Source organism: Panulirus ornatus, chromosome 14, assembly GCF_036320965.1.
Source record: "Panulirus ornatus isolate Po-2019 chromosome 14, ASM3632096v1, whole genome shotgun sequence".
Taxonomy (NCBI): Eukaryota; Metazoa; Arthropoda; class Malacostraca; order Decapoda; family Palinuridae; genus Panulirus; species Panulirus ornatus.
The window spans coordinates 7,579,348-7,606,809 of NC_092237.1; the positions used below are offsets into that span (position 1 = coordinate 7,579,348).

General features: G+C 37.5%; 1 protein-coding gene across 1 annotated transcript in view; it reads left to right on the plus strand.

Moving 5' to 3' along the window:
• The first annotated feature begins 732 nt into the window (after positions 1-732).
• The window catches only part of Cul1 (cullin 1), a 38,140-nt gene continuing 11,410 nt past the window's right edge, over positions 733-27,462 (plus strand). The window contains exons 1-12 of the mRNA XM_071669515.1: positions 733-1,024; positions 6,649-6,818; positions 7,431-7,505; positions 8,320-8,472; positions 8,711-8,788; positions 11,470-11,610; positions 13,302-13,401; positions 16,411-16,565; positions 19,443-19,636; positions 22,801-22,900; positions 23,056-23,316; positions 26,253-26,435. Coding sequence (XP_071525616.1) covers positions 6,654-6,818; positions 7,431-7,505; positions 8,320-8,472; positions 8,711-8,788; positions 11,470-11,610; positions 13,302-13,401; positions 16,411-16,565; positions 19,443-19,636; positions 22,801-22,900; positions 23,056-23,316; positions 26,253-26,435 — 1,605 coding nt within the window. The 5' untranslated portion in view covers positions 733-1,024; positions 6,649-6,653. The remainder of the gene's footprint in view (positions 1,025-6,648; positions 6,819-7,430; positions 7,506-8,319; positions 8,473-8,710; positions 8,789-11,469; positions 11,611-13,301; positions 13,402-16,410; positions 16,566-19,442; positions 19,637-22,800; positions 22,901-23,055; positions 23,317-26,252; positions 26,436-27,462) is intronic.

Genomic DNA, 27,462 nt, shown 5'->3' on the forward strand with positions numbered 1-27,462 from the left:
AAGTTCAGCATATCTTCATGGAGCAGAAAGTTTATATATATATATATATATATATATATATATATATATATATATATATATATATATATATATATATATATATATATATATATATATATATATATCGGACTGGAGTTTGCCGGAATATATCATGGTCTACACTCTACCTACGGTTTTCAGTAATGGGTCACAGAGGTCAACAGTAAAATTATTACTGCTTGAAATGAAGCTATAATCATTTTGGCTTCTTACAATATAATCTCATCTACAAGAAGAAATACTCAAAAACATGACATATATTTGCTACACAGCTGGCAACCACATCCAATGTGGGGTGACATTTTAAAAAGCGCGCGCGCGGATAAATTGAACAAGGGAAAGGTAATTACATGTATGATTTTTCATTTCATTACATGTAAAGGTCTACATTATTCAAATAGAGTGAAAATTGTTCTGCTTTTACTGGCATACCTCATTATAAGAGGATATTCCATCATATAAACATGAGGGTCCCTGTCATTCCTAAGATAAGACAGGTAGTGGGGTCCAAAGATAAATAGAATGCACTGCTTTGCATTCTGTATATTAATGAATATCTATGGACAGAATAGTGATATTTATTTATGTGACTTTATCATGTATTCTTTTTATTGTCATAGAGCACAAAACGTAAATGTTTACCATTCCACTTCCCTATGGTTCCCACTACCTGTGTCCGTCCTCCATGCGCACATAGCTATTAGATTGTTTTACCTTGATAGTGAAGAAAGGTAGTGTCATTGTTTTATCATCTGGAAATGAAGGTAGCGAATAACGCGGAATGAAGTTTGCAGGTGGCAGAACACTGCTGGGGAAGTGAGAGTGATGGGAGAGTGCCAGTGAGAGGAGAGAGTGGGTCCGACGGGCGAGCTGTGGCGGATCAAGGAAGTGACCCGAGCTACGGCTCTCCTGGCGAACAACAAGTGATTTTTGTCTTGTCCTCACCACACATTAACAACCCACAGCACCAGGACCTCCACACACGGTGAGCTGCTTTAGGGGTTTTAGAGGGATCGTTTGTCTCCCTGACTCAGTGGGTGTTAGGGACGGAAATATCATTGTCTTGAAACTATAATTTCTCCTGGGAAATTCTCGTGTTTGAATCATTAAGTATTTGATATGAGGTTATTGTTTGTATGGGAATCCAAGGCAGATTGATGAATTTATGGTGTGGTAGAATGGTAAAGATTGGTTGTGGAGGAGGTTGTTGGTGTGACTGGTGACAGGGTCGACATTATCCTTCCTACGAGATATCGTATCTAACATTTATATCAGATTGTTGTACATGAATGATGCAATAGTGACGGCAGTAGTGAAGATACACCAAAGATGTTTCTATGTAAATTTCTAAGGGAAATATGTTGTGAGATTTTCATACATTGCGTCACTGTGATTCAGTTAATTTGTACATAACTTCACAGGGCAAATGACTAAATGTTTGAGGTGACAAATCTGTGAGGAAGAGTGAACTTCACAGGGCAAATAACTAGATGTTTGAGGTGACAAATATGTGAGGAAGAGTGATTTCCGTGTCTTTTAAGTGCAGCTCCGTATCCTCCTGCCCTGCAGTTTTAAGTTAACCCTTCAAAGTAGGGAAGACTAGGAAAACCAGAGGCAACATAAGGTTAAGTACAATGAATATCATGCAGGAATAACTTACACAAACCTAACTTATTCTAGGTTTAGTTAAACAAACCTATCTTAACATTGATTTGGTATGGTTTAGTTAAATGTAGTTTATCTTTGTATTGGTTTGGTTATCAGTCAGAGTTAGCTTATTCTTGGATTAGTTGGATGAAGTTACACATTCCTATCCTTGGTTTGGTTTAGTTTGGCCTGAAGTGAACAAACGTTTCTTATGTAATTGGTGTGGATATAGGACTCTGATGAAGCTAAAAGGCTAGGAATGATTCAGTTTAGTCCCACAGCCTTGTTTACCGTTGAATTGCAAAGATGTTCTCAGAATGGTATGATTTATTGATTAGGGAAGTGCAAACCTTATATTCTCTTGTATGATAATAGGTAAGTTGATGGTTGTCAGGTCTGTGGGGAACAGGAAAAGTGTGGGGTGAAATAGTGTAAAATGCTCATTTACAATCAACAAAACATGAAAAGCTCACCTAGGTTTCTTAAACAGCTGACATTTACTTGCATGTGATGCTAGTTTGGTCAGGAAATAGAGAACATTTGAAAACCTCAAGAGACTTTCCCAAGTAGGCAAAATTAACCTTGAATTTCAGTCATATAGTCAAATTACACTTTTGTTACTTCCATCTGCTGTGAGATATCACATTTACAGTGAATCTGTTGATGGTTTAATGCAAAAGTAGTTAATACACTTGGGATGAATGAACAAAATTTGTGAAAACCTCCCTTGCAGTCAAGACTTATCCTAATGTTCAATATTCTAGCCAACATATACCAGTCACACCCATGTTTGAGCATTGCACAGTGCTTATGAGTGCCACCAAGCAGTCAGCAGACTAGCCAGTTAACCCTCAACCTCCCAACCAGCAGCCATTCCAAGTTATCCCCAGCTGCGAACCAGTTGAATATTGACATATTTCTATTATACTTTACTACTAGGTGAGGCTGTATGAGCTTTTCATTGTTTCTGTTGCTATGTTCACATTTGTTTTGCATACTTTTTCTAATGATCTCATTGCCCTTGATATGCATGACCCATGCCACTATTGCCGTTTTGATATTTAATCAGTTTTAATGCTTCAGATCATGATCTTCAACTTTTATTGCTTTCTTTAAACACTACACTCGCATTGCAGAACAGATTCACTCAATATCTAAAGATGCTTTTGTTGTGAGAGTAAGTAAAACTTTTACTGTACACTTTATTGATAAGTGAATGAGTGTATCAGATTGGAAACATCCCAGCACTGATGATATGCAACAATCGTTGGCAATGATATATAGTTCATGGATTACCAAGTACGGAGCTCCATTTTTTATGCCTGAAACGAAGAATGCAGATGCGAACCTCAAAAGTGAAATTCATGGAAAGCAACTAAGAATCAAGGATCTTGCATTTTACTTTTTTGTCCAGATGGGTTAAGAACTAGACATAAGTGGTGAAAGTCATTCATAACAAAATATCCAAATAAACATATATATATATATATATATATATATGCATCATGGAATTATAGAGCAAGGAAATGCTTCTGTCTCCATTGACAAATTTGTTTCCAAAGAATGGCAATAATTTTCATTTCAAAGGAGAAGTCAGCTGATTATCAAGTAAGTGGTTTAAAGGATTTAGATAGTTGTTCACCGTTTAACAAACTTTAGACATTATCAAAGTAGCATCTTATACATTTACTGTAAAGGTATTGGTGTATTTATGCTCTTCATTTTGGTAAATGAATTTGAACCCAAGACCAAGTGAATACAGAAGCAGTTTTAGTTTCCGTTTTCATGAAAAACTAAGGTTAGTTTACTTCCCACAGTGATCTGATGCAGCAAAGCCAAAATCATCTTAACTGACATTTGTAATTCAATCATTCCTCCAGTCTTACAGCCTAATTGATCTATAGCTTGCTCCCCAACTAATAAAGCCACTCATTTTGGTACCTTATTTTCTCATCTTATTTTTGGATGAATTAGCATCTAATCCTCCCCCACATCTGTGCCAACTTCTGTTCAGTTAGCTTTTCGCAAAGTCTACTAAGTACTTTCCCAGCTCCAAGTGGACATTGTATATGGACTAGATGCTTTACCTCCTCGAGTTCAAAGGGAGCCCTAAGGATTTCTGATCCTTGCTAATATCTTTTGCTTCCTGTACTTTCGTCCTTAGGTTTATCTGATTTTCTATGTTCCCTAAAGTCTTGTTTCTTCTTTAGCCATTCCATTGCAGTAGTCAGTGATAGTGACTTCTACCTCTTGTCACCTGTTTTTTGTTTGTTTGTTTTTTGTTTTTTTGTCAAGGTTCTGGCCTGTCACAACTCCAGTTCTTTACGTAAATGATTATCTCTCTTCTCTTTTACTGTGTTCCCCTTTATTCAAATGATTCCACTTTACATGCTGTATCCCACTTTCCTTTCCCTCTTCCAAATATGTTTTCTCTCAAACTGATCCCGTTTCCTCTGTATTTGTAACAACACACCATCTCTGAACGAGGAAGCAGTAGCCTGCTTACATTCGACAGTGCTAAAATGTGGTAGCTCCCTATATCTTGTTTTAAGTGTTTGTGGCTAAGTGTTGCAAGGGTACCATGAGTACTTTTCTCAAGAGCAGCTGTTTCACACTTAGAGGCCAGAGGCTCATTTGATTCTCCAGGTGTCACATCTCTCCAACCATCTCATTCTGTGTGCCTTGATGGTGGTATTGTTTTGGCCACAGGCCACTTGAGCTGTCTGCATGTGTCCCTACCACCAAGGCTTGGACCTGAGGCACACATCTAGGTACTGTTTTCCACAGTTTCATTGTGGGGACTGCCCAGTTTAAGGGCTGACCATAATGACCTTTCTTTCTTATTGCAAATCTCTTCCTCCTTTCCTTTTACCCATTTAACTCTAAGAATTAGGACTACAAACAGCTCTTTTCATTCTTACATGTTGAGGAATATTAAGGTTGCTCCTTTAATTCTTTAAAGAACATTGTCAAACATACCTTTTGATATATGGGAATTGTTTTGAGCTTACTGTGTTGGTAATTATCTTTCAGAAACTTTCTGGAACTTTGAACACAGAATTTAGATACAACAAAATTTATTTCTTTGTAGTTGCTTGAAATTATTACATATAACAGTGCTTTTAGCTTTTTGTATTGTTGTACTGTCCATGTAATGGGAACATTTAATTAAGGGATGATATTGGGATTTTCATATCACAGGAAATTATGCAAATATTGATACCAGATAAGAGAGCATAGTAAAGGGAATATGTTCTGGATTGTTTGGGAAAATCTTACAGAAGCAGAATTTCAGGGTTAGTGACAACTGTGTAGAGAGCTAGCACTTCATTTGTCAAGTTGCACTCCTATTACCTTAGTAGCTGTCTTTCTGCCTCACCCACTCATGGGCTGCTGGCACTTTGTCTGCAAGGATACAATCTCTCCTTGTCTCATATAACACTTTACAACACTTCACTCTTAAACTCATTCTTCATAACCCTAGATTTTCCTGCGGTGAGTGCTATGTGCTCACCCTGTCTTTTGGCAAAACTGGTGGAGTAGTAGATACAAGTAGTAGGTAGGGACATTTACCATGACCATTAGGTCCATGTAGCAGGTTGGAAGATTATACAGTCACATTAAGTAGTAGTAATTGGTAGGAACATTAGTTAGGAGCCTCTGGAAACACTGTGCTAAAGTTTCCCTCTGCCAGTGGCCTGTTAAGGGTGAGGCAGTAAAGGCTAAGAAGCAGCAGTAGAGTTCACCAGTTATTATGGAGACTTTTGCTGTGGCCACCCTGTGGAGGGAGTTCTTGGAGGGAATGGGCATCTGTTCATATATATATATATATATATATATATATATATATATATATATATTTTTTTTTTTTTTTTTTTTTTATACGATTCGCCATTTCCCGCATTTGCGAGGTAGCGTTAAGAACAGAGGACTGGGCCTTAGAGGGAAAATCCTCACCTGGCCCCCTTCTCTGTTCCTTCTTTTGGAAAATTAGAAAAAAAAAAACGAGAGGGGAGGAGTTCCAGCCACCCGCTCCCTCCCCTTTTAGTCGCCTTCTACGACACGCAGGGAATACGTGGGAAGTATTCTTTCTCCCCTATCCCCAGGGATAATATATATATATATATATATATATATATATATATATATATATATATATATATATATATATATATATATCCCTTATCCCTGGGGATAGGGGATTAAGAATACTTCCCACGTATTCCCTGCGTGTCGTAGAAGGCGACTAAAAGGGAAGGGAGCGGGAGGCTGGAAATCCTCCCCTCTCGTTTTTTTTTAATTTTCCAAAAGAAGGAACAGAGGGGGGCCAGGTGAGGATATTCCACAAAGGCCCAGTCCTCTGTTCTTAACGCTACCTTGCTAACGCGGGAAATGGCGAATAGTTTAAAAGAAAAGAAAAAATATATATCCCTGGGGATAGGGGAGAAAGAATACTTCCCACATATTCCCTGCGTGTCGTAGAAGGCAACTAAAAGGGAAGGGAGTGGGGGGGGGCTGGAAATCCTCCCCCTTTTTTTTTTTTTTTTTTTTTTTTTTCCCCAAAAGATAGAACAGAGAAGGGGGCCAGGTGAGGATGTTCCCTCAAAGGCTCAGTCCTCTGTTTTTGACGCTACCTCGTTATCGCGGGAAATGGCGAATAGTATATGTGTATATATATGTATGTATTTGATTGTATCCCTGGGTTAGGGGAGAAAGAATATTTCCCATGTATTCCCTGTGTGTCATAGAAGGCGACTAAAAGGGGAGGGAGCGGGGGACTGGAAATCCTCCCCTCCCGTTTTTTTAATTTTCCAAAAGAAGGAACAGAGAAGGGGGCCAAGTGAGGATATTCTCTCTATGGCTCAGTCTTGTGTTCTTAATGCCAAAGTAAAATGAATGAATAGATAATGATTTGCTAAATGTAAGAACAATGCTCTGAACTTTTACAAATCTTCTTTACAGGCAAAATGTCGGGTCAGCGTGGGGGTTTAGGAGGAGGCAGCAGTAGTGGTGGTGGAGGCAGTGGCAGTGGTAGCAGCAGCAGTAGTACCAACACCAGTAGTAATCCACATGGGTTAAAACAAATTGATCTTGACCAAATATGGGGTGATCTTAGACAGGGCATTGAACAGGTGAGAAAATTAAAAAGTTATTACCTTGTAGTGGTTGTGCAAAACAGTAATATTTTGTTATCTAAGAGCTTAACACTTTTTGTGAATATTTTTCTTTTATTGAATTCTTGAAAGCAAATTTGTTAGTGTTCCTATTTAACAATCTCCTCTTTACCTGTAGCTTTATTTTCATGTAATTTTTGAGATTATTTACGCATGAAATATTTTGTATAGAATGAAGGTACTACTTCACAACTTTCTTGAAATACAGAATATTTGAGTGGGAAATTTGGAGAGCTGTCAATTTTTTTACTGATTGTATTTTTATGTTGTGAAAGATAGTTTAGATCTTTCAGAAAGAAATGCAATTTAGGATAATAACTGGACTTAGATTTAGGATGATAACTGGACTTAATTATATTTGTTTGTTCAGTCAAAAGGGAAGATGCTAAACTGGAAATGAAATTATATCAAAGACTTTGTTTTCCTTATTTATCTGCTGAGATGTTCATGCGGTGTATACATAAAGTACAGATTTTTTAAAGAAGAGGATTTTTATATCAAGCCTGTAAGGACAGTAATAGTAAAGAATTATGATATTATTTTGCTCTGAAATTAGTTTTTATGTGACAGGTATACAACAGTCAAGAGATGTCAAGACCTCGTTACATGCAACTCTACACACATGTGTATAATTACTGTACTTCGGTAAGTTTGTCATTGTTTGCTTAGTCTTGCATGAGTATACAGCAGATATTTGAAATAGTACTATTTATGGGAGTTTTCATGGTAATGCCAAATTTTTGGCACTGCATAGGTAATTCTTTTGTCTTCCTAAACTAATAGCAGGAACGCATGAGAACATGAATAATGTACATTAACACAAGGTAAATTGGTGACACATTCCCCAAAGAAAAACAACACAGACAATTATCCAGCTATGACAGAGCTCATAGGAATGGTTTGAAGTTTTAGGTGTGCATTGTTTGTTTGTTTTTCATGAGGGAGTAAATGCATGGTGGTGTGCAGGTTTAATGCACCAATTAGATGCATTTCTCTGTCCGTGTCTCACCTACATAATTGTGTTTCTGTTTGTTTATTGTATGTGTTAATTCTTGCTATATTCTGTATATTGATTGATTTCTGACAAAAAAAAAATTCTCTAAGACCCATAAAGTCTCTTTGTATTCTCTTTCATACTTTGATGTTCACATGAATTATGTTGAACACTTCATGGCATTTTAAGTACATTCATCATATAATTGATGGTTGTTCATATTGTCAAAAGTGTTTAAGAATGTTAGTGGTTTATGAATTGTCATGGATTGAATGAGAGGGGTAGTTGCAATTTCTTGCTTCTCATATAGTATGGCAGTATAGTATTTCCATGGATCATCATAAACACATTCTTATTCTAATATACAGACTCTTCATAGATTTAAGTATCAGTCCTTGTGCATTGTGTTTTTTCTGTGAAAATAGAGCTGCATTTTTCTGTAATTTGACACTGTTTACATGACAGGTACACCAACAGTCAACCAAGGCAGGGAGTAGTGGTGGTGGACCTCGAGCAAAAAAGAGCACTGCAGCAGGTGGAGGTGCACAGTTTGTTGGCCTTGAGCTGTACAAGCGCCTTAAAGACTTCCTTAAAACATACCTTCTTACACTTATGAAAGTAAGTTTTTAAAACATAGATTTGTTATAGCTTATAAGTTGGTGAAAAGTAATTGTATAACATATAATGTTTGTATATGTATAAACAGGCACACTGATTATTGGAAGTTCAAAAATGGATGAGCATTACTTTCCATTTCACCTGTGTTTTGTCATCTGAATTTAATTCTTCATATAGAATTATTTCATTTATATCCATAATATATAAAGTAATTAACTAGTTAATTTCTTTGTAAAAGGATGGAGTAGATCTGATGGATGAGGAAGTTCTACGATTCTACACTAGACAGTGGGAAGAGTATCAGTTTTCTAGTAAGGTGAGAAATCTTGATGTCTTCATTGATTAAGAAAATTTTGTAAAAATCTAAATATACATATCTATATGCCTCATGATACAAATTTTAATGTTGATGCTCTTTGAGCTGATTCGCTCTTCTTTGTTGTCTAACAGGTTTTTATTTCATGCCTATTGACTGTTTTCAGTGGCATTATGCTTCATTTGCCATTTTCAGGTGCATCCACTCAACATAACTTGGTCTTAAAACTTCTTCATAACCTTGTGTCATTGGTAAAAGAAGTCTAAGGTTCCTGTGCCTTTATTAGTTCACTGATGGTACTCTTGGGGAATCAAGTTGGAGGGTGTCTACATGGGAATTTTTGTGATCCTTCAGGGGATTGCGTCTATGCAATATCTCATCAAGATTTTGACTTGTCTTCAGCACACAGATCTCTGTCTGTTGCTGGTAAACTACTTGAATTTTTCATATGAGACAGACTCCAAAGCTTACCATTTCTGTGCTCCAAAGAGTATATTGATGATTCTCTACAGGAAGTAAGGGGAATCCTTGTGAATCCTTATGGGCCAATTCCTTTTGGAAATTGTGTAGAGCTTTGGTTATGTAGAATACAGGGAACCATATTTGCATGTTGACAGTTTGTAGCAAATCCTTTAGTAAGTTGTTGTGACTGCTTTTTTGATGGAGCTTTAGTTTTTACAGCAGAATTTTGATTGTCTCATGTTAGCAAAACTTTAGTTCTTGTTGGCCTAGGAAACAGATGCTTGGATAGATCATATTTGAAGCATCTCATTTACTCAGAACATGATAGTAGTTTGGTGTTTACTGTAGGTTTGGTTGAAGTGTATCATTATTACTTAGTTTGGCTTAGCTGGAAATGATGACCTGCTGAACAGGTGATCATTTGTTTTTCCTTTATTTAGTGGCATTCTGCTTTGTCTGGTAATCGTTTCAAGAGTTTTTGTAGTGAATCTGAACATTTTGCTTTAATTGAGTCAGTATGTTTAGTTATTCTTTAGCCATTTGTCATGACAACTAAAGCTAAGAACCCTAGCATCACAGAGGAGTCTTCATGTGCTTTTTTTTATTATTAATGTAAGAAATTGAAAGTCTGCTGTTAATTTTTTTTCTTTGGTGCCTTATGACTGAATATCTTTTGGCAGTTGAATTTATGTTTACCTCCCCTGAAATCTGATATCCTTTCGTCCAAACAGACAATGAATAAGTGACATCAGCCTCTCAAGAAGACTGATTTTCCATCGGATTACAAGCTTATCTATTTATGGCTTTTCTTCACCTTGAGAAAATGGGCTATGAGTCAGAGGGGTTTTACTGAACCTAAACAGTGATAGCTGAAGACATTCTTGCCAACCCATCTGCCTGATAGCTAACTTTGTTGACAAGTACTGTCATTTGCTTATGGCAGAGAAATGCCTTAAGTAGAGTGCTACCATCTGTTAGCAGTCACTGGTAGTTTTGTTCATATAGTCTGTCTTGCTGACTAAAGATGTTCACTCATTTGCATTATTAGTGGGGACAAGTTATAGTTTTGGATTGATGGGTTTTCCTTCACTGTTGTTCAGAATCGAAGATGGATGACTTGTGGATTTAAGCATAAATTTCTGCCTCTTGGCTTGTTTAGGATCTGTGGAATTGTTTTGAGATTAAAGCCCATTTTCCTCCGTTCAGATTTTATTTTTTTTTTTTTTTTTATACAGTATGACTGATATTGAGTTGTGATTACATAAATGATATCTACATCTTAGATGGTAGCACCTTCCACAAGGCCTTTATGTTACATCTATCACATGCTTTATCCAGATTCATTCATGCCACATTCAGAGGAGAAAGTTGAAAGTAAATATAAACAAAAATGAGCAAATGAGATGCAGCGGGGAAGTAAGACAAAATAGTGTGAGTGTAAGTATGAATTGGTAAGACCTGCAGGAAGTAGAGTGGTTTAGATATGTGGGAGTGGATGGAACCATGGTAGCTGAAGTGACCTTTAGGAAGGAAGAGAGAGCTTAGGTCCTGGATGCATTAAGGAACTTATAGAGGGAGAGTTCAGTGTCTCTGGGCAAAAAGGGGTGTGCTTTAATGTTTAATATTCTTAACATTGTATGATTGTAATTCTTCGACCATGAATACAGAAACATGTTGGAAATTTAATGCCTGAGATAGTTTGATAGTGTAAGGGAGGAGTTTAGTACTGGTAAGAAGTGCAGCAGACGAGGAGGGTTAGGCAGATTATGCTGAAATGTCTTGGATTTATAGAGGGACTGGGTGAAGAGAGATTCACTTAGAAGATCCATGGTGGAATGAAGGTAGCTTTAGAGTATCAGAGCCTTAACTTTTAAAAGGATGAGCTGTGTGCATGAGATGAAATAGATTGCATCAGTTTTGTCTTTAGGGGTGACATGCTGTTAGTGAGCTGGACCATGGTATATAAGATGGTCATTGTAAGCCATGGAGTAGAGTGTAGAGCTTGGCTGTAGATGATAGGCTCTTGTGTCCAAACATTGATAGGCTCTTGTGTCCAAACATTATACAAGACTGTTAGCGAGTGAATGGGTGTAAATGGGGCTGTTACACATTGGCTCCTGACGCTTCCCCACTGAAATGGGAGAAACTGTTAGGTATAAGAAATCTGAGATGTTCTTCTGTTAACTGATTATGATGAATTACCTTTTATTCTGTTATAGGTTTTGAATGGTGTATGTGCCTACTTGAATCGACATTGGGTAAAACGCGAATGTGATGAGGGTCATAAGGGTATCTACGAAATTTATCAACTAGCCTTAGTAACTTGGCGGGACCATCTATTTCAGCCATTAAATAAGCAGGTAAGTTAGAATTTTGGTATACTGAAACATACCATGTACATGTATATGTTTTGTATGTATATATTTCCTCTCATTTGAATGTCACAAGTAGCCAAACACAGTGTTTTGGCTTTGCTTGGCAGTTTGATGCACTTTAATGATGGATGCAGTCTGTTCCTAGAAATAAAGTTCATTGTAGATGATAATATTAAAGAATGTTTACTTCCAGTGCAACAAACCATAAATGGGTACCTTATAAATTTGACCAAAGGATTGAATGAGTTTAAGGTAGTGCCAAACTGATAACTTTCTTAAGGACTGCAGGCTTATAAGCTTTTGTTTTACCCCCAGTCGGAATAAGAAAGTTTTGTACCAGCACAGTACTAGACTTGAGGGGAATTGAATAAAGTACAGTTTCTCTTTACTCAATACATGTTAGGATTAAGGTCTTATTATGTAAAAGTGTAGGTGACTGGGAAAGGTAAGACATCCCATAGTTGAAAGAATCACTGTAGTAGTGTACTTCTGTCATCATGCATATTCACTGACAGGCATTTATGCTTACAACCAGCCAGGCTCTGAAGATGTCTAAGCTGGTAAAGCAGGTTAGAGAAAGTACACACAAATAGGTAGCAATGAGATAAGATCTGCTAATCTGGATTTAATTGCTAATGCTTCAACAGTTGTCCTCCTCAGGAAATATAAACTAACTTCCTCCTCTAGACATTTTCAGGTACCTAACATAAGTCTTTAATGAATTTAGTTATCTCGGAAGGTATGTATCAATTACCTCTGGAAGCCTGAAAATCATTCAATGAAACCTTCATTAGTTTTATGTTCATCTAGTTAGTTTAATGGATGCAAATGGTCCTTGCGACTAAGGTAGTGAAAATTAAGTTCAGGGCAAGTGATGCAGTTGTGTTGCTTTAAGGTTTCTAAACCCTAACATCTAAGATTAAAGGCAAATATATGCTGTTCTTGTAGTGCATATAAATTTAATGCACAGTGACTGAAGTCTTCGTCATGTGGAGATGACTTTTGACTAAATCACCTAAGATATGAACAAACCTTTGATTTAGGGGCAACATTTATTAAGAATTGATGAGAAGGGACATGTGTAAGGTTAACAAGCTTCATCTCAGGATGTTACATTTGGAAAGAGCAAATGTTTGTGGTTTTGAGATGAGAACTCTGAGATTTCCTTATCAGTAATAGACAAGGACTGTAAAGTACTGTGGATATAGGGCTTTTGACATGAAAAAATTTTTTTGAAATTATTAATGCCTATAGATGAGGCACACATTACAAACATGTGTTCCTGTGGGTAGAAGCAAAATATGCAAAATTTTTGCTTAAGCTGAGTTTTGCCAGTTAGATACAAAAGTGTGAAAGGATCACTTTGAATTTGCAAGAGCTTATTCAGAATCTAATTTACATCATGATGGAGCGTGGTATATTGAATGTCAATTAAGATATGTAGATAGTCAATATAGGAGAATTAGGTAGGGGAAATATTTCGTCAGGAATGTAGCCACCACCCCTTTTATAACATGGGTTCCAGTCACTCATAGAATGACAGTCAGCTAGAACAATAAGATCTCCAAGAACAAAATCCAGTTGTTCTGTGAAGACCCCACTACTATCTTTTGATGCTTTTAAGAAATCATTTGCACTTTATGGCTTTATTAATAAATGTGTCACCAACATTACAGGTAACAAATGCAGTATTAAAACTAATTGAACGTGAAAGAAATGGTGAGACGATCAACACACGGCTCGTTTCTGGAGTGATGAACTGCTATGTTGAACTAGGTAAGTGTATTAGTGTAGAAAGAAAGGAATTCATTGATTGACAGAAGACTAATGTTAATATCCGTGTAATAATGAACCTCAGAATACGATCCTCTTCTGTGATAGGATGTCCATTGACAGAAGACTAATGTTAATTTCCATGTAATAATGAACCTCAGGATACGATCCTCTTCTGTGATAGGATGTCCAGTTCTATCGTTATTGTCATGAAATCTGCTCTTTGTGGTGTTGAAGTAGCTGTATCAGTAAGCACCAAGGAAAATTATACAATATAACAGGAAAGAAGACTTCATAACTTGTAAACTGTCACCCACATTCCCCTTGAGTATGATCTGTAAACTTCATGGTGGCTACCCCTTGAACGAGTTTTACATTATGCTTTCTTGAATTTATGGGTGCATACACAACATTTCTGTTTTGAAACCCTTATTTTTATGAGGGATGGATTAGACCCCCTTGGGTGGAGTTTTAGGATTAAATTTTCTGAAAGGAGGTCAAGATTTTACCCACAGGGCTCTTTTTATACTGTATTTGTATTTTTTCTTGTGTCTTATTTCATATCCTGATGAACTGCAACTTAGTGCTAGCAGAATTTCTGAACATTTTGATAACATTCTTCGTTTATTAGATAATGACTCCTTTTCACTTATATTCTATCATCTCTCTCATTTCTGTTCAAGCTCTACATGCATTACCACATGTCTTATGTAGAGAATGCTTTATAATTATTCAGAGAAAACCACAGTTTAGAATACTTTAATTCATTAAGATACTTATTCTTGTGCTGGGAACTGTTGAGCACTAATGACAAGTGTGGTTGAAATGTTGATTACTGAAATAAGGTGGATTTTTAGGAATAAGTTTATTAAATCACCTTATCTGAAATCATGATAATACAAGATGGGTAAGATATGAAATCATATGAACTTTGTTCCAAACATAATCCTTAAAGGGGGCTTCAACTTTAAGGGAGAAGTGTCTTGAGATTGATATGATTGGGGAGAGTAAAAGTTTTTAGATTGAAAATTTACAGATTCAGTCACTTAACTCTTATTGTGTCAGGTCACACACACTACCCATCTGCTCAGTGTCCAGTGCTCACGCACCCACTGTTTGCTATTGTGTAAAATATTTACACTTTTTGCATTAAGATTGCATTGCAACAGATAAAGTACAATTGTTTTACTAAAGTAATCCCAAATAGGTTATCTTAAGTTTGTTTTCAATAAATATACGTAGAGGAGTAATGATTCTCCATGAAATTGTTAGTTGAAAGGAAACAAGATAATTTTTGTAGAATTTCGTATGTAGTATTAGATTTATTGTCATTGTATTTAGAAAAAATACAAAGATAGCTAATGCAGAAATGATATGTACAAATAATCATTTCCAAACAATATGGTAATGAACAGACTTGTGGGAAGATGGGAGAATGGAATTAGTAGGGATAGCTGTACAGGGAGTATATGCTTGTTAACAAGAGTGATACACATATTTTTATGTTTTTTTTTATTTTGCTTTGTCACTGTCTCCCGCGTTTGCGAGGTAGCGCAAGGAAACAGACAAAAGAAATGGCCCAACCCACCCCCATACACAATGTATATACATACACGTCCACACACGCAAATATACATACCTATACATCTCAATGTACACATATATATACACACACAGACTCATACATATATACCCATGCACACAATTCACACTGTCTGCCTTTATTCATTCCCATCGCCACCTTGCCACACATGGAATATCATCCCCCTCCCCCCTCATGTGTGCGAGGTAGCACTAGGAAAAGACAACAAAGGCCCCATTCGTTCACACTCAGTCTCTAGCTGTCATGCAATAATGCCCGAAACCACAGCTCCCTTTCCACATCTAGGCCCCACACAACTTTCCATGGTTTACCCCAGACGCTTCACATGCCCTGATTCAATCCACTGACAGCACGTCAACCCCAGTATACCACATCGATCCAATTCACTCTATTCCTTGCCCGCCTTTCACCCTCCTGCATGTTCAGGCCCCGATCACACAAAATCTTTTTCACTCCATCTTTCCACCTCCAATTTGGTCTCCCACTTCTCCTTGTTCCCTCCACCTCCGACACATATATCCTCTTGGTCAATCTTTCCTCACTCATTCTCTCCATGTGCCCAAACCATTTCAAAACACCCTCTTCTGCTCTCTCAACCACGCTCTTTTTATTTCCACACATCTCTCTTACCCTTACATTACTTACTCGATCAAACCACCTCACACCACACATTGTCCTCAAACATCTCATTTCCAGCACATCCATCCTCCTGCGCACAACTCTATCTATAGCCCACGCCTCGCAACCATACAACATTGTTGGAACCACTATTCCTTCAAACATACCCATTTTTATGAACTGCAATCAATCATACATTGGTTGCTTATGAAAACCTTAAGAGGGTAAAGACATTGATATGAGGACTGTGTGTGAAAACCTTTAGCAGATTGAGAGTTCAGACCAACCAGAAAGGAAAAAGATCTGGTTTTACTTTCACATATGGCAGAGAAAGGAGACAAAATATTGCTTCATGTTGAACATCAAACTCAGCTTCACAGATGACTCCACCCCCTAGAATTACAGTTATATGTTATATTAAAAGCAATTTTGAAAGACTTCGCTTAATCAGTGTGAGTTGAAGGTAACCATGGAAGCCCTGTAGGTAATTATCCAGCAGCTACTAGCATGATGAAAAATAATGAATAGGGTGCCATGAAGATTAGCCTGTTCAGGTAAAAAATATGGCATCTTCTCCCACAGAATATTAATGTCCTTAGTGTAGTACTTGTGCATATTTTATTCACCAACAGTGCTCTTCTTACATGAGAATTTAGAGAGAGCAAGATAAACAGGGAAACAAGGGCTCCCTGCCCTTCCACCTTATCTCATAGTATCAAGCATGTTAGCCTCTTCCTCTTTTCCTGCTCAGCATTTTTTTATTATTTTCTTTATTCATCGTCATATTTCAGGTCTTAATGAAGATGAGCCCAGTGCAAGAGGGCAGAACTTGTCTGTTTACCGAGAATCTTTTGAAAACACCTTCCTCGAGGACACAGAACGCTTCTATACCCGAGAAAGTACAGAGTTCCTCAGAAACAATCCAGTCACAGAATATATGAAAAAGGTAAGGTTAGAAGTAAGGAAGTTATTACAATAAATGTATTTCTTTTATTTATATATTTATTTTGTCGCTGTCTCCCGCATTAGCGAGGTAGTGCAAGGAAACGGATGAAAGAATGGCTCAACCCACCCACATACACATTTCAGATTTTTAGGTCCATAAACACTTTTTCCTCAACTGGTATGGTTTTGTCATGGTCATTTTCTGTTCAGTCATCATGATATTTCAGGTGTTAACTCCAAATTTATTGGCCAAATTGACATTAGATTTGTTAAGGATGTATTTGCAAGTAGTTTCATGAAGAGTCATCTTTCCCTATTCTTCTTTCCAAGAATCCTGTATCCAGCTGACTTCAAGTCTGTTATTTGGATGCTTGTTTTTGTACACTGTAGTAATGAATATTTTTTCAGCAATCTTAGGGTACACATGAAAGTGTTTTGTTTTTAATGAACTTGGTTGCATCCAACTTATATACTGAAAAGAAAGGCATTGATTTTTCCAGTATTCGTTTCTCTTGTTAAATAAAACCTCTGTTTTTGAGATTAAAGCTGTCATAATTTTTTGCAGCACTCCCCCCTTTTCCCCATGAAGAGTATGTAACATACCTACATCTCTTAGTGACTGGTAGCTGCCATGATATCTTCTCTCTCTCCCAGTGAGCTGACATTTACCATTTTTTTAATTCTACCAGTGAATCAGGCATAAGCAAAGTGAGACATATGTCAGGTGATGTAGGTGAATTAGATTACTTAACAAAGATTGAGTCAGGTGATAGGCCAGTTTTCTTTTCAATTTACAGGTGTATGTAGTTGTAGGGCTCACCAGTTCAAATGCCATTCCTCTACACGTTTTTCATACATGGGTAAAAAGAAATATTTATTTTGAGATAGGTTATCCTGAGGTAGAAATATTACTTCAGAATGTTAAGAAATTATTGATAACCAGGGCATGTGAAGTAGCTAGGTTTATTCATGGAAAGATCTGTGGGGCTTGCTTGTGGATAGAAAGCTGTGGTTTCTGTGAATTACTCATGAAAGCTAGGGAATGGATGTGAGTGAATGTAGTATTTTTTCGTGTGTCCCTGGCACTACCTTCAAAACATGGGAAATGGCGATTATGTATGAAAGATAAAACGATAAAGAAGTTGGGATAACATACATTACACAGAAATCATGCAGATGGTGTATACCTGCAGTTATTATAGCCTTATGTAATACATTTATGCCAGTAGTAGTGTGATTCAGTGTTTAGGCATCCACATGACGTGCATAAACAACCTCAAGATTTTTTAGTAATGCAGCAGGCCACTCGGACATTTAGCTTTCTATTTTTATTTTATTTTATTTTATTTTTTTTTTTTTTTTTTTTTTTTTTTTTTTTTTTTGAAATAGCGAGGTAGCGCAAGAAAGGATGGCCCAACCCACCCACATACACATGTATATACATAAATGCCCACATGCACACATATACATACCCATACATTTCAACATATGCAGACATATACATACACAGACATACATATATACACACGTACATATTCATGCTTGCTGCCTTCATCCATTCCCGTTGCCATCCACCACACATGAAATGACACACATACACACACACACACACACACACACACACACACACACACACACACACACACACACACCCCGCGCACGGGCGCGAGGTAGCATTAGGAAAAGACAACAAAGGCCACATTCGTTCACACTGAGTCTTTAACTGTCATGTGTAATGCACCAAAACCACAGCTTTCTTTCCACTTCCAGGCCCCACAAAACTTTCTATGGTTTACCCCAGACACTTCACATGCCCTTGTTCAATCCATTGACAGCACGTCGACCCTTGTATACCACATCATTCTAATTCACTTTATTCCTTGCACGCCTTTCACCCTCCTGTATGTTCAGGACCCGATCGCTCAGAATCTTTTTCACTCCACCCTTCCACCTCCAATTTGGTCTCCCACTTCTCCTTGTTCCCTCCACATCTGACTCTTATATCCTCTCTGTCAATCTTTCCTCACTCATTGTTTCCATGTGACCAAACCATTTCAATACACCCTCTTCTGCTCTCTCAACCACACTTTTTATCACCATACATCTCTCTTACCCTTTCATCACTTACTTGATCAAACACCTTCACATCACATATTGCCCTCAAGCATTTCATTTCCAACACATTTAGCTTTTATTAATGTTTTTAATCCCCCCCCCCAAAAAAAAAAAAAAAAAATATATAAGAGGATGTCACAAGGTTTTCCTTTTAGTTTTGAAATTGTCCAGTTCCACATCTTGAAGTTTCTAGTTTGTTGGGAGTCTAATTTGAGAAAAATTTTACAGTACTGCTTTGGCAGTTCACAATATCAAAGCTCAAAGAAAGTGTTACTGCATCACTTTTTCAGTAGCCAAACTAGTATGCAGATTTCCTTGGCAACTTATTTCAAGTATTGTCCCATTGACATTTTGATCCATTAGATGGTAGTTAAAGTATTCAAGGAAGTTTTTGCATATACTATAACGTCTTGAGTGTGCGAAAGGTGATTTCAAAAGGTGGAAAATTGATATTTTGTCTTTGAATAAATTGTTAAAATAAGATAGGGAAACATGAGGTTAGAAAAAAGTCAAAGCAGGTGGAAGTAGTAAAAGAAATATGATATATCCTCTTTTAAAGAACATATTGGGTTTGGAGAATCTATAGCAAACACATACTTGTGGAGCTGCATTGTGAATGTGAATAGGTAGCAAATGGGTAGGGGAGAAGTTAGATGTGACAGTCCCATTGCTTCTTTCCCGGTAATCCTTCCCTAGTTTGATTGTGGCAAATTTGTCAACTACCAAATAAGACTCTCCTTAAAGGCAAATTAATTTTCAACAGGCTGAAACAAGATTATTAGAAGAGCAGCGAAGAGTTCAAGTGTACCTTCATGAGACAACTCTAGAAAAGCTGGGTAAGACTTGTGAGAAAGTCCTCATTGAGAAACACCTTGAGATATTTCACAGTGAGTTCCAGCATCTCCTCAATGATGATAAAAATGAAGATCTTGCTAGAATGTATCAACTTGTATCAAGGTAGGCAGTTGGATACATTTTTGTATGATAAGTAATCTGTCTTAATAAGATCACTAGTAGAAATTGATCGTTAATGTTTTGAACACTTCACTAGAGTTGCTGTGTACCAGTGGCCTATTAAGGGTGAGGCATTAAAGGCTTTGAAGCATCACTTGAATTAACCAGTTATGGAGACTCTTTTGCCTTGGCCACTCCCTTGAGGTAGTTCCCTGAGTGAACAGGTATCTGAGATGTACATTGATAGATGGAATACTTGTAGATATGTCATTGAGTAAGGTGTGAAAAAAGGTATAGAAAAAACTCAGGATAGTTTTAAATGAAAATGAAATTGAGGAATGGTTACAGCTTAAGAAAGTGCTTTAGCACTATTGTGTGAAGATAGTTTTCAGTTGGCCACCTTTATGTCTGCAGGAAACAGCATATCACTTAAGTATTCCCTGTGTGTCGTAGAAGGCGACTAAAAGGGAAGGGAGCGGGGGGCTGGAAATCCTCCCCTCTCTCTTTTTTTTTTTTTTCTTTCTTTTTCTCCAAAAGAAGGAACAGAGAAGAGGGTCAGGTGAGGATATTCCCTCAAAGGCCCAGTCCTCTGTTCTTAACGCTACCTCGCTTATGCGGGAAATGGCGAATGGTATGAAAGAAAGAATATTGTATTAATTGGTGGACAATAATAGTTTGTTATTAAACCTAAAACCCTACTCTATGAAAGTCTTTAATAGGTGTTATTCCATGATTTATGTTCATTCTTGTCATACTTTATCACATCAACACTGTTAGCAAAGGCTAGACGCTTTTTAATTAGTGTTTCTTAGTTTTCATATTTACACTTTCTCTGTGAATGTTTTCAACTATAGAATGAAGAACCCGGGAAATTCCTTCAGCAAGGAGAGAAAATCTTTCTAGTCATGTGTGAAATGAGCCAGACATCAGATTGAAGAGACAGAAAGTCTTGCTTCATTGTTTCAGTAACCTCTCCAGTCTTCATTTACACCTTTCAGGCCCTGACACATTACTTGCTGCTGTTTGTGGTGAATACAGTACAAATATGCATGAGAAGATGTATTTACTTAAACAGTTATTTGTATTTTGTATTCATTTATTTACTTGTTTCTGTGTTCCATATTTTTATTGACGTATGTTTTGTATTGATCTATTTGATTATGATGGTTTATCATTTACTTTAGGAAAAGACAACAAAGGCCACATTCATTCATGCTCAGTCTCTGTCATGTGTAATGCACTGAAGCCACAACTCCCTATCCACATCCAGGTCCCACAGACCTTTCCAAGGTTTACACCAGACGTTTCACATGCCCTGGTTCAGTCCATTGACAGCATATCAACCCCGGTGTGCCACATTGTTCCAGTTCACTCTATTCCTTGCATGCCTTTCACCACCCTGCATGTTCAGGCTCTGGTCACTCAAAATTTTTTCACTTCAAGGGATGATGGAAAAAAAAAAAGGTACCCAAAAAGTCAAGATTGCCATAAAGATCAATAGAGGTCAGTGATATTGCCAAATGATAGAAAGTGTCTGTATCAAAGTTAAAAAACTGTCACTGGTAGTTACTGTAGCCAATCAGTCCCTCAGGTGTGCCATGGGGGCCCATAAACTTGGCTAATTAGCCTTTTGATAATTATGATAGTGCCCGGATTGATCTTAAGATTGCTAGGCTTGATGATCAATCCGTTCTTATAGGCCATCTAAAGACATACAGGACTAAGCCAGGGTATATGAAGCAGCTGGGGGAAACCATGGAAACATCCATGGATCCTGGTTGTGAATTGAGGGCTGTGGTTTTGGTGCATAACACATGACAGCTAAAGAGTGGATGTGAGCAAATGAGGCCAGTTCTTCATCTGTTCTTGGTGCTACCTCACTAATGCAGGAAACGGCAAACAAATATGAAATAAAATTTGATTGCTTCTCCCACCTTAGTGAGGAAGTGTCAGGAACAAATGAACAATGGCCTTGTTTTCATACATCCACTCTGTATCTCTGTTTAATGTACTGAAACCAGAGCATACCTTCCACACTGGTCTCAGACCATTCCATAGTTTAACTGAAACTATTTCATTTACATAAGTTCGGCTCATTTTCAGTGCATAACTTCCAATATGCTTCATTAACCCATTTCATCATGTCCTATGCGTGTTTTACCCTCCTGAATGTTCAAGCCCCATTACCCCAAATCCTTACATCATCGAGAAATATGAAAAGGTAATTCAATGCACTACTAAGTGAAGTAAGAATTCAGCATGGGGTAAGCACAGACACATTCAGAAAAAGCTTTGAGAGAGACCTAAAAACTTCCAAATGAGCTTGATTGATAATTGCACAATGCACATAACTTAGAGAAAAATATTTCTAATCAAGTTAGAGATGTGGTGAGCATTTTGTGTTAATGGCAAAATCTCATCATCTTTTTTTTTTTATGAAGGTAGATACAGTACATCTTCCTCCCTTCTCAGACAACATGAAGTGGAAATTCCTGTCTTGCTTTTAAGAAATTGGGCTGAGATTAAGAATGTGTGTGATCAAGGTTTGGAAGCTATATAAGGCTGATCTACCTCATTGAATTGGGAATGGAGTAGTGATGAAAAATAGATATTATGAGTAACTCTTTTGCTATTGTACCCCAGCAAGAGGACCAAAAGAAAAAAATCTTATGATTGTTTCATGCTGTTGGACAGAGCTGTTTGTTTCATAGCATGTGTAAAGTACAAGAGATCACCTGTTCTTTGTGACTTTAGATTGCAGATACCTTTGTCACTAACAAGGAATAAAACTTTCAGTTAAGAAATAGGAATGGAGAAATATTCTAGTCTATTATGCTTTACCTAAAACTAATTGAGTTTTAATGTGATGGTCTTAATCGAACAAGTTCAGCGTTAATAATCGTTTTGTTATTTATGCAGACTGACTTCAGTCTGGCTAAACTTACTGTTGAAGTGTATGTGAGCAAGCTTGACGTTCAGGCTGACACCAATTGTTTTGTTTAAAAAATGACTCAAGAAATTATCGCTACCCTGACCATGATCATGAGCACCAGATCCGTATAATGTTATAGAACATTTTACAAATACATATTAGAATTTTTAGTGCAAAGAATTGACACATGAAAACTGATTATATTTTTTTCATTGTATTAAAATGATTATTGCAGAATACCAGATGGTCTTCGTGAATTGCGGACACTTTTGGAGCAACACATTACTAACCAGGGCTTAGCAGCTATTGATCGCTGTGGAGACTCTGCGCTAAATGTAAGGTCCATTCTGTTCCATGTATTAATTTTGGATTATGTATGTAGTTTTTGGTTCATCACCTATATGTTTAAAGTGTCATGGATATGAAGTTTACTTTATACTAAATAACCTGAAGGTACCATTTGAGGTAATCACCATGCTCTCCTCCACAGGACCCCAAAATTTACGTGCAGACCATCTTAGAAGTTCATCGCAAATATAATTCACTGGTGCTAACTGCATTCAATAACGACACAGGCTTTGTAGCTGCTTTAGACAAGGCATGTGGCCGCTTTATCAATAACAACAGTGTGACAAAACATCCTAACTCGTCATCAAAATCTCCAGAGCTCTTAGCCAAGTACTGTGACTTACTCCTCAAGAAATCTTCCAAGAATCCAGAGGAGGCAGAATTAGAAGACACACTTAACCAGGTAATTGCCTTAGTTTGATTTATTTGGAAATGGTTCTAGTGTGTTTGTGTGTGTGTTGACTTATGCAGTACGATGAGAGTTGAAAACCATTGGGCCCCATCTTTTGAACATTCTCTTACTATCATAGAAATTTTGAACTTTTGTATGATGTCAGCATGCTTAATTTTGTCACTTTGCCTATTTCATACATCTGGTACTCTGATACTACAAAAGTACATCTGTGCATAAATGACATATAACATTTGTACACAAATGAGGATCTAAGCTAACCCCGAAACAGTATAGACTGGGTCGCCCAGCATCACATATAATTTAAGTGTAAGAAAGAGTGATATAAATGCACTTTGATGGGCTGAATTAGGAACTGGAATTCCTCCCCTCTGTTAAGATTAGAAAGGGAGCACATAAATTTTTTTTTAGCTAGAAGTGAGTTCTTGCTGAAAGAATCAGTTCTGCACAGCAATTATGGATCTGGAGAAAGCATATGATGGGGTTGGTAGAGCTACCTCCTTGTAGGAACTACAGATATATGGGGTAAATAGAAAGTTTCAGTAAACAATAAGGAATTTTATAAAGAGAATAAAGCTGTGTGTGGAGTTAGGAGGGAAGATAAATTGCTTCTGATCAAGAGGGGTCTCCATCAAGGACATGTGATGTCACCATGGCTGTTCAATCTAGATAATGTATGTATGGAATGAGTATTAAGGGATCTGAATGCAAGGGTCATAGAACAAGGGACAAGTCTTATAGTTTGCTAGGTGGTGGGGCAGGGGACATTGGAGGTGAATCACCTACTGTTTATAGATGATGTGGCTGTGGTGTTTGACTGGAGAGAAAAATTTCAGAATTTGGTGACTGACTTTTGGAAGGATAAGGGAAAGGAAAAAGTTTAGGAAATATGAATAAAAGTAAGTTACTGAGATGCAGCAGGTAGATGAGACTGGAGGGTTTGGATGCACATTTGGACAGGGAGGAAGCGGAGTGTTTCAGGCATCTAGATATGGATGTGGCAGCAGATGGAACCACGGGGGCTGAAGTCGGTCATAATGTGAGAAAGGGGGCTGCATCTGTGGATTCATCCAAATGAGTAGGAAGAAGAGGTCATTGTCTGGTAGGGCACAGATGAGTATGTTTGAAGGCATGGTAGTCCTAACAGTGTTGAATGCTTAAGAATAGCACAGGTTATACTAGTTGGAAATGAAATGCCATAGGATCATATGTGGTTTAAGGAGAGTTGATTATGTGAGGAATGAAAATGTTAGAGAGAAGTGATAGTTAGCAGTCCGATTGGGAAAGTGACTAGAGTGTGCTGAGATGATTAAGATGCATGGAAAAGATTACAGAAGAAAGACTGACTACAAGGATCCATGTTAGAAGTGATGGAGGGGGAGAGAGAGAGAGAGAGAGAGAGAGAGAGAGAGAGAGAGAGAGAGAGAGAGAGAGAGAGAGAGACCACAAAGGAGATGGAAGGTTAGAGTGAAGGAGACAGTGGGATATCAGAGCCTGCACATTTCAAGATGGTTAGAGGCTAGCATAGGAAAGAATGAAATGAATGTGTGTGGTACATGGTGGCAACAGTGTTATTAGGCTGAGTCAGGGTATTTGAATAGTTTGTGGTGATTGATTGTGGATGGTAGGCTTTTGTTTCTGTGCTTAGATTGGATTTGTGCAAGTAAGGTTGTTCATTGTTGCTGATACAACCTCATCAAGGCAGGAGAATCTGTTTTATATAAGAAAAAAATTTCTTCAAAACTAAAGGTTTAAGTATTTCACAGAAAGCCTAGTGAAATTAGCACAGTTTTTTAATGCCAACAGATTTATACACCAACTATCAATCCACATCTCTGATGCCTGTCCCTTTCTGGAACTCGCGCATGGTGATGGCCACTGTAATAGTCTCTCCGTAAATAGCGAACTCCAGTGCTGCTTCTTAGCCTTCAGTGCCTCATCCTTAACAGGCCACTGACAGAGGGCATGTCTAGCGCAGTGTTTCGACTGACTATATCTGCCCACTGCTCCTGTCATGTGTTCCTACCTACTACTGCCTATTGTTTCTACCTAATGCTAATACCAAAATGTTCTTATCTACCCACTACTACTCTCAATTGCTCCAACCATTTTGCCAAAAGGCAGGGCTACCACATAGCGCTCACCAGAGGAAAATCTAGGATTGTGAAGAATAAGTCGTGTGTTATATGCAACAAGGAGAGATATTGTGTTTGTGGAGAGAATGCCAGTAGTCCACTTGTGGGAGAGGCAGAAAGGAAAGATAGCTACCTGAGTCAAAGGAGTGCAACTTGACAACCACTGGTAATATACATCCCAGGTCATTGGCTGCCTACCAGCTATTAGCACTTATTTCTTGCTTGATATCAATGGTATTGAGGCCTTCCTTCACTCTCTCCCTTCCTTATTATTCTGTGTCATTATTCTCAGTAGCCAAAAGTGACATGTCAGTAATTGATAAAGATAGACAGTTTATGTTACACATAAACTGGGGATAGGGGAGAAAGAATACTTCCCACGTATTCCCTGTGTGTCGTAGGTGACTAAAAGGGGAGGAAGCAGGGGGCTGGAAATCCTCCCATCCAGTTTTTCCTTTTTCAAAAGAGGGAGCAGAGAAGGGGGCCAAGTGGGGATTTCTGTTTGTAATGCTACCTCGCTAACGCAGGAAATAGCGAATATGTATGAAAACCTAAATACGCTGTACCACATAAATCTTACTTTTTGCTGGATTAAAGATATTTATATTGTAAGGTAATCAACTAATATATTGTTAACAATTACAAAACCTTGCTGGTCATTATATTTTGAATTATAATCTTCACTTCTATATCTTAAGCTCACACCCATATTTCATTTGTATATTTTTCCATGTTACTTCTGAAATTTTTTCATTCCTTTTGCTTATATTTATATTCATAAATAAATTTCAGGTCATGATTGTATTCAAATATATAGAAGATAAGGATGTATTCCAAAAGTTTTACAGTAAGATGCTAGCCAAGAGATTAGTACAACACATGTCTGCCAGCGATGATGCTGAAGCTTCCATGATCTCAAAGCTCAAGCAGGCATGTGGGTTTGAATATACATCCAAGCTGCAGCGCATGTTCCAGGTATGGTCTGTTCCTTTATCCTGACTGTTTCCAGGTATTCTTAATTTTAAGATTATAAGTTAGTATAAGCATTTCTCTGCATCATGATTGGGATAAAGCATAGTCTAACCATTCATCTGCTGGAACCAGAGTTATAAAGGCTGAGCATGGCAACTGCAGCTGTACTTTCATGGGCTACCTTTTCCCCACTTCATTTGAATTCAAAGAGATGCTTTTATGGTGTACAGAGATGCCATAAGCCAGCAGCAACTATAAATGACATTGAGAAGAAATCTTGATACCTTAACGTGAAATGTTTGGTCGTATCTTTCTTGGGCATATATCCCACAACTTAATGTTACAGCTATCTGTGCATGTTCAACCCTGCATATTAGTGATTGTCTTTAAGGCACTGATAATGTTGATATGTTAGATATTGAACCTGATTTTAATCGTAACAGGAAATTGATATTGTTTATGATATAGAGGAAATAAGAGTGGAATATTCTCAAACAAATGGGGGCTACCTCACTAATGCAGGAAATGGTGAATATGTATGAAGGAGAAAATGGCAGGTATGTATGAATGAGTGAGGAAAGATTGACAGAAAGGAGATATATGTCAGAGGTGGAGGGGACAAGGAGAAGCAAGTGGCCAAATTGGAAGTGGAAGAATGGAGTGAAAAAGATTTTGGGCGATATGGGCCTGAACATTCAGGAGGGTGAGAGGCATGCAAGGAATAGTGAATTGGAATGATGTGGTATACCATGATCGACATTCTGTCAATGAACTGAACCAGGGCTTGTGAAACATTTAGGGTAAACCATGGCTCAGGTCATTGGGTAGTCATTGACGATACTACTTATAAAACTGTGAATTTTGTATATGCCTGAAAAGAATTTAAAGAATGCATACTAAATGGTGTATATATGAAAATTTTGTAAATAAGTTGTATGTAAAAACCCCATTGTGGGAAGTTAAACTTTTTATGTAATCATTATTTTATTTATGATGTATCATGTTACAAAGCCTTCAAAAGAGTAAACTG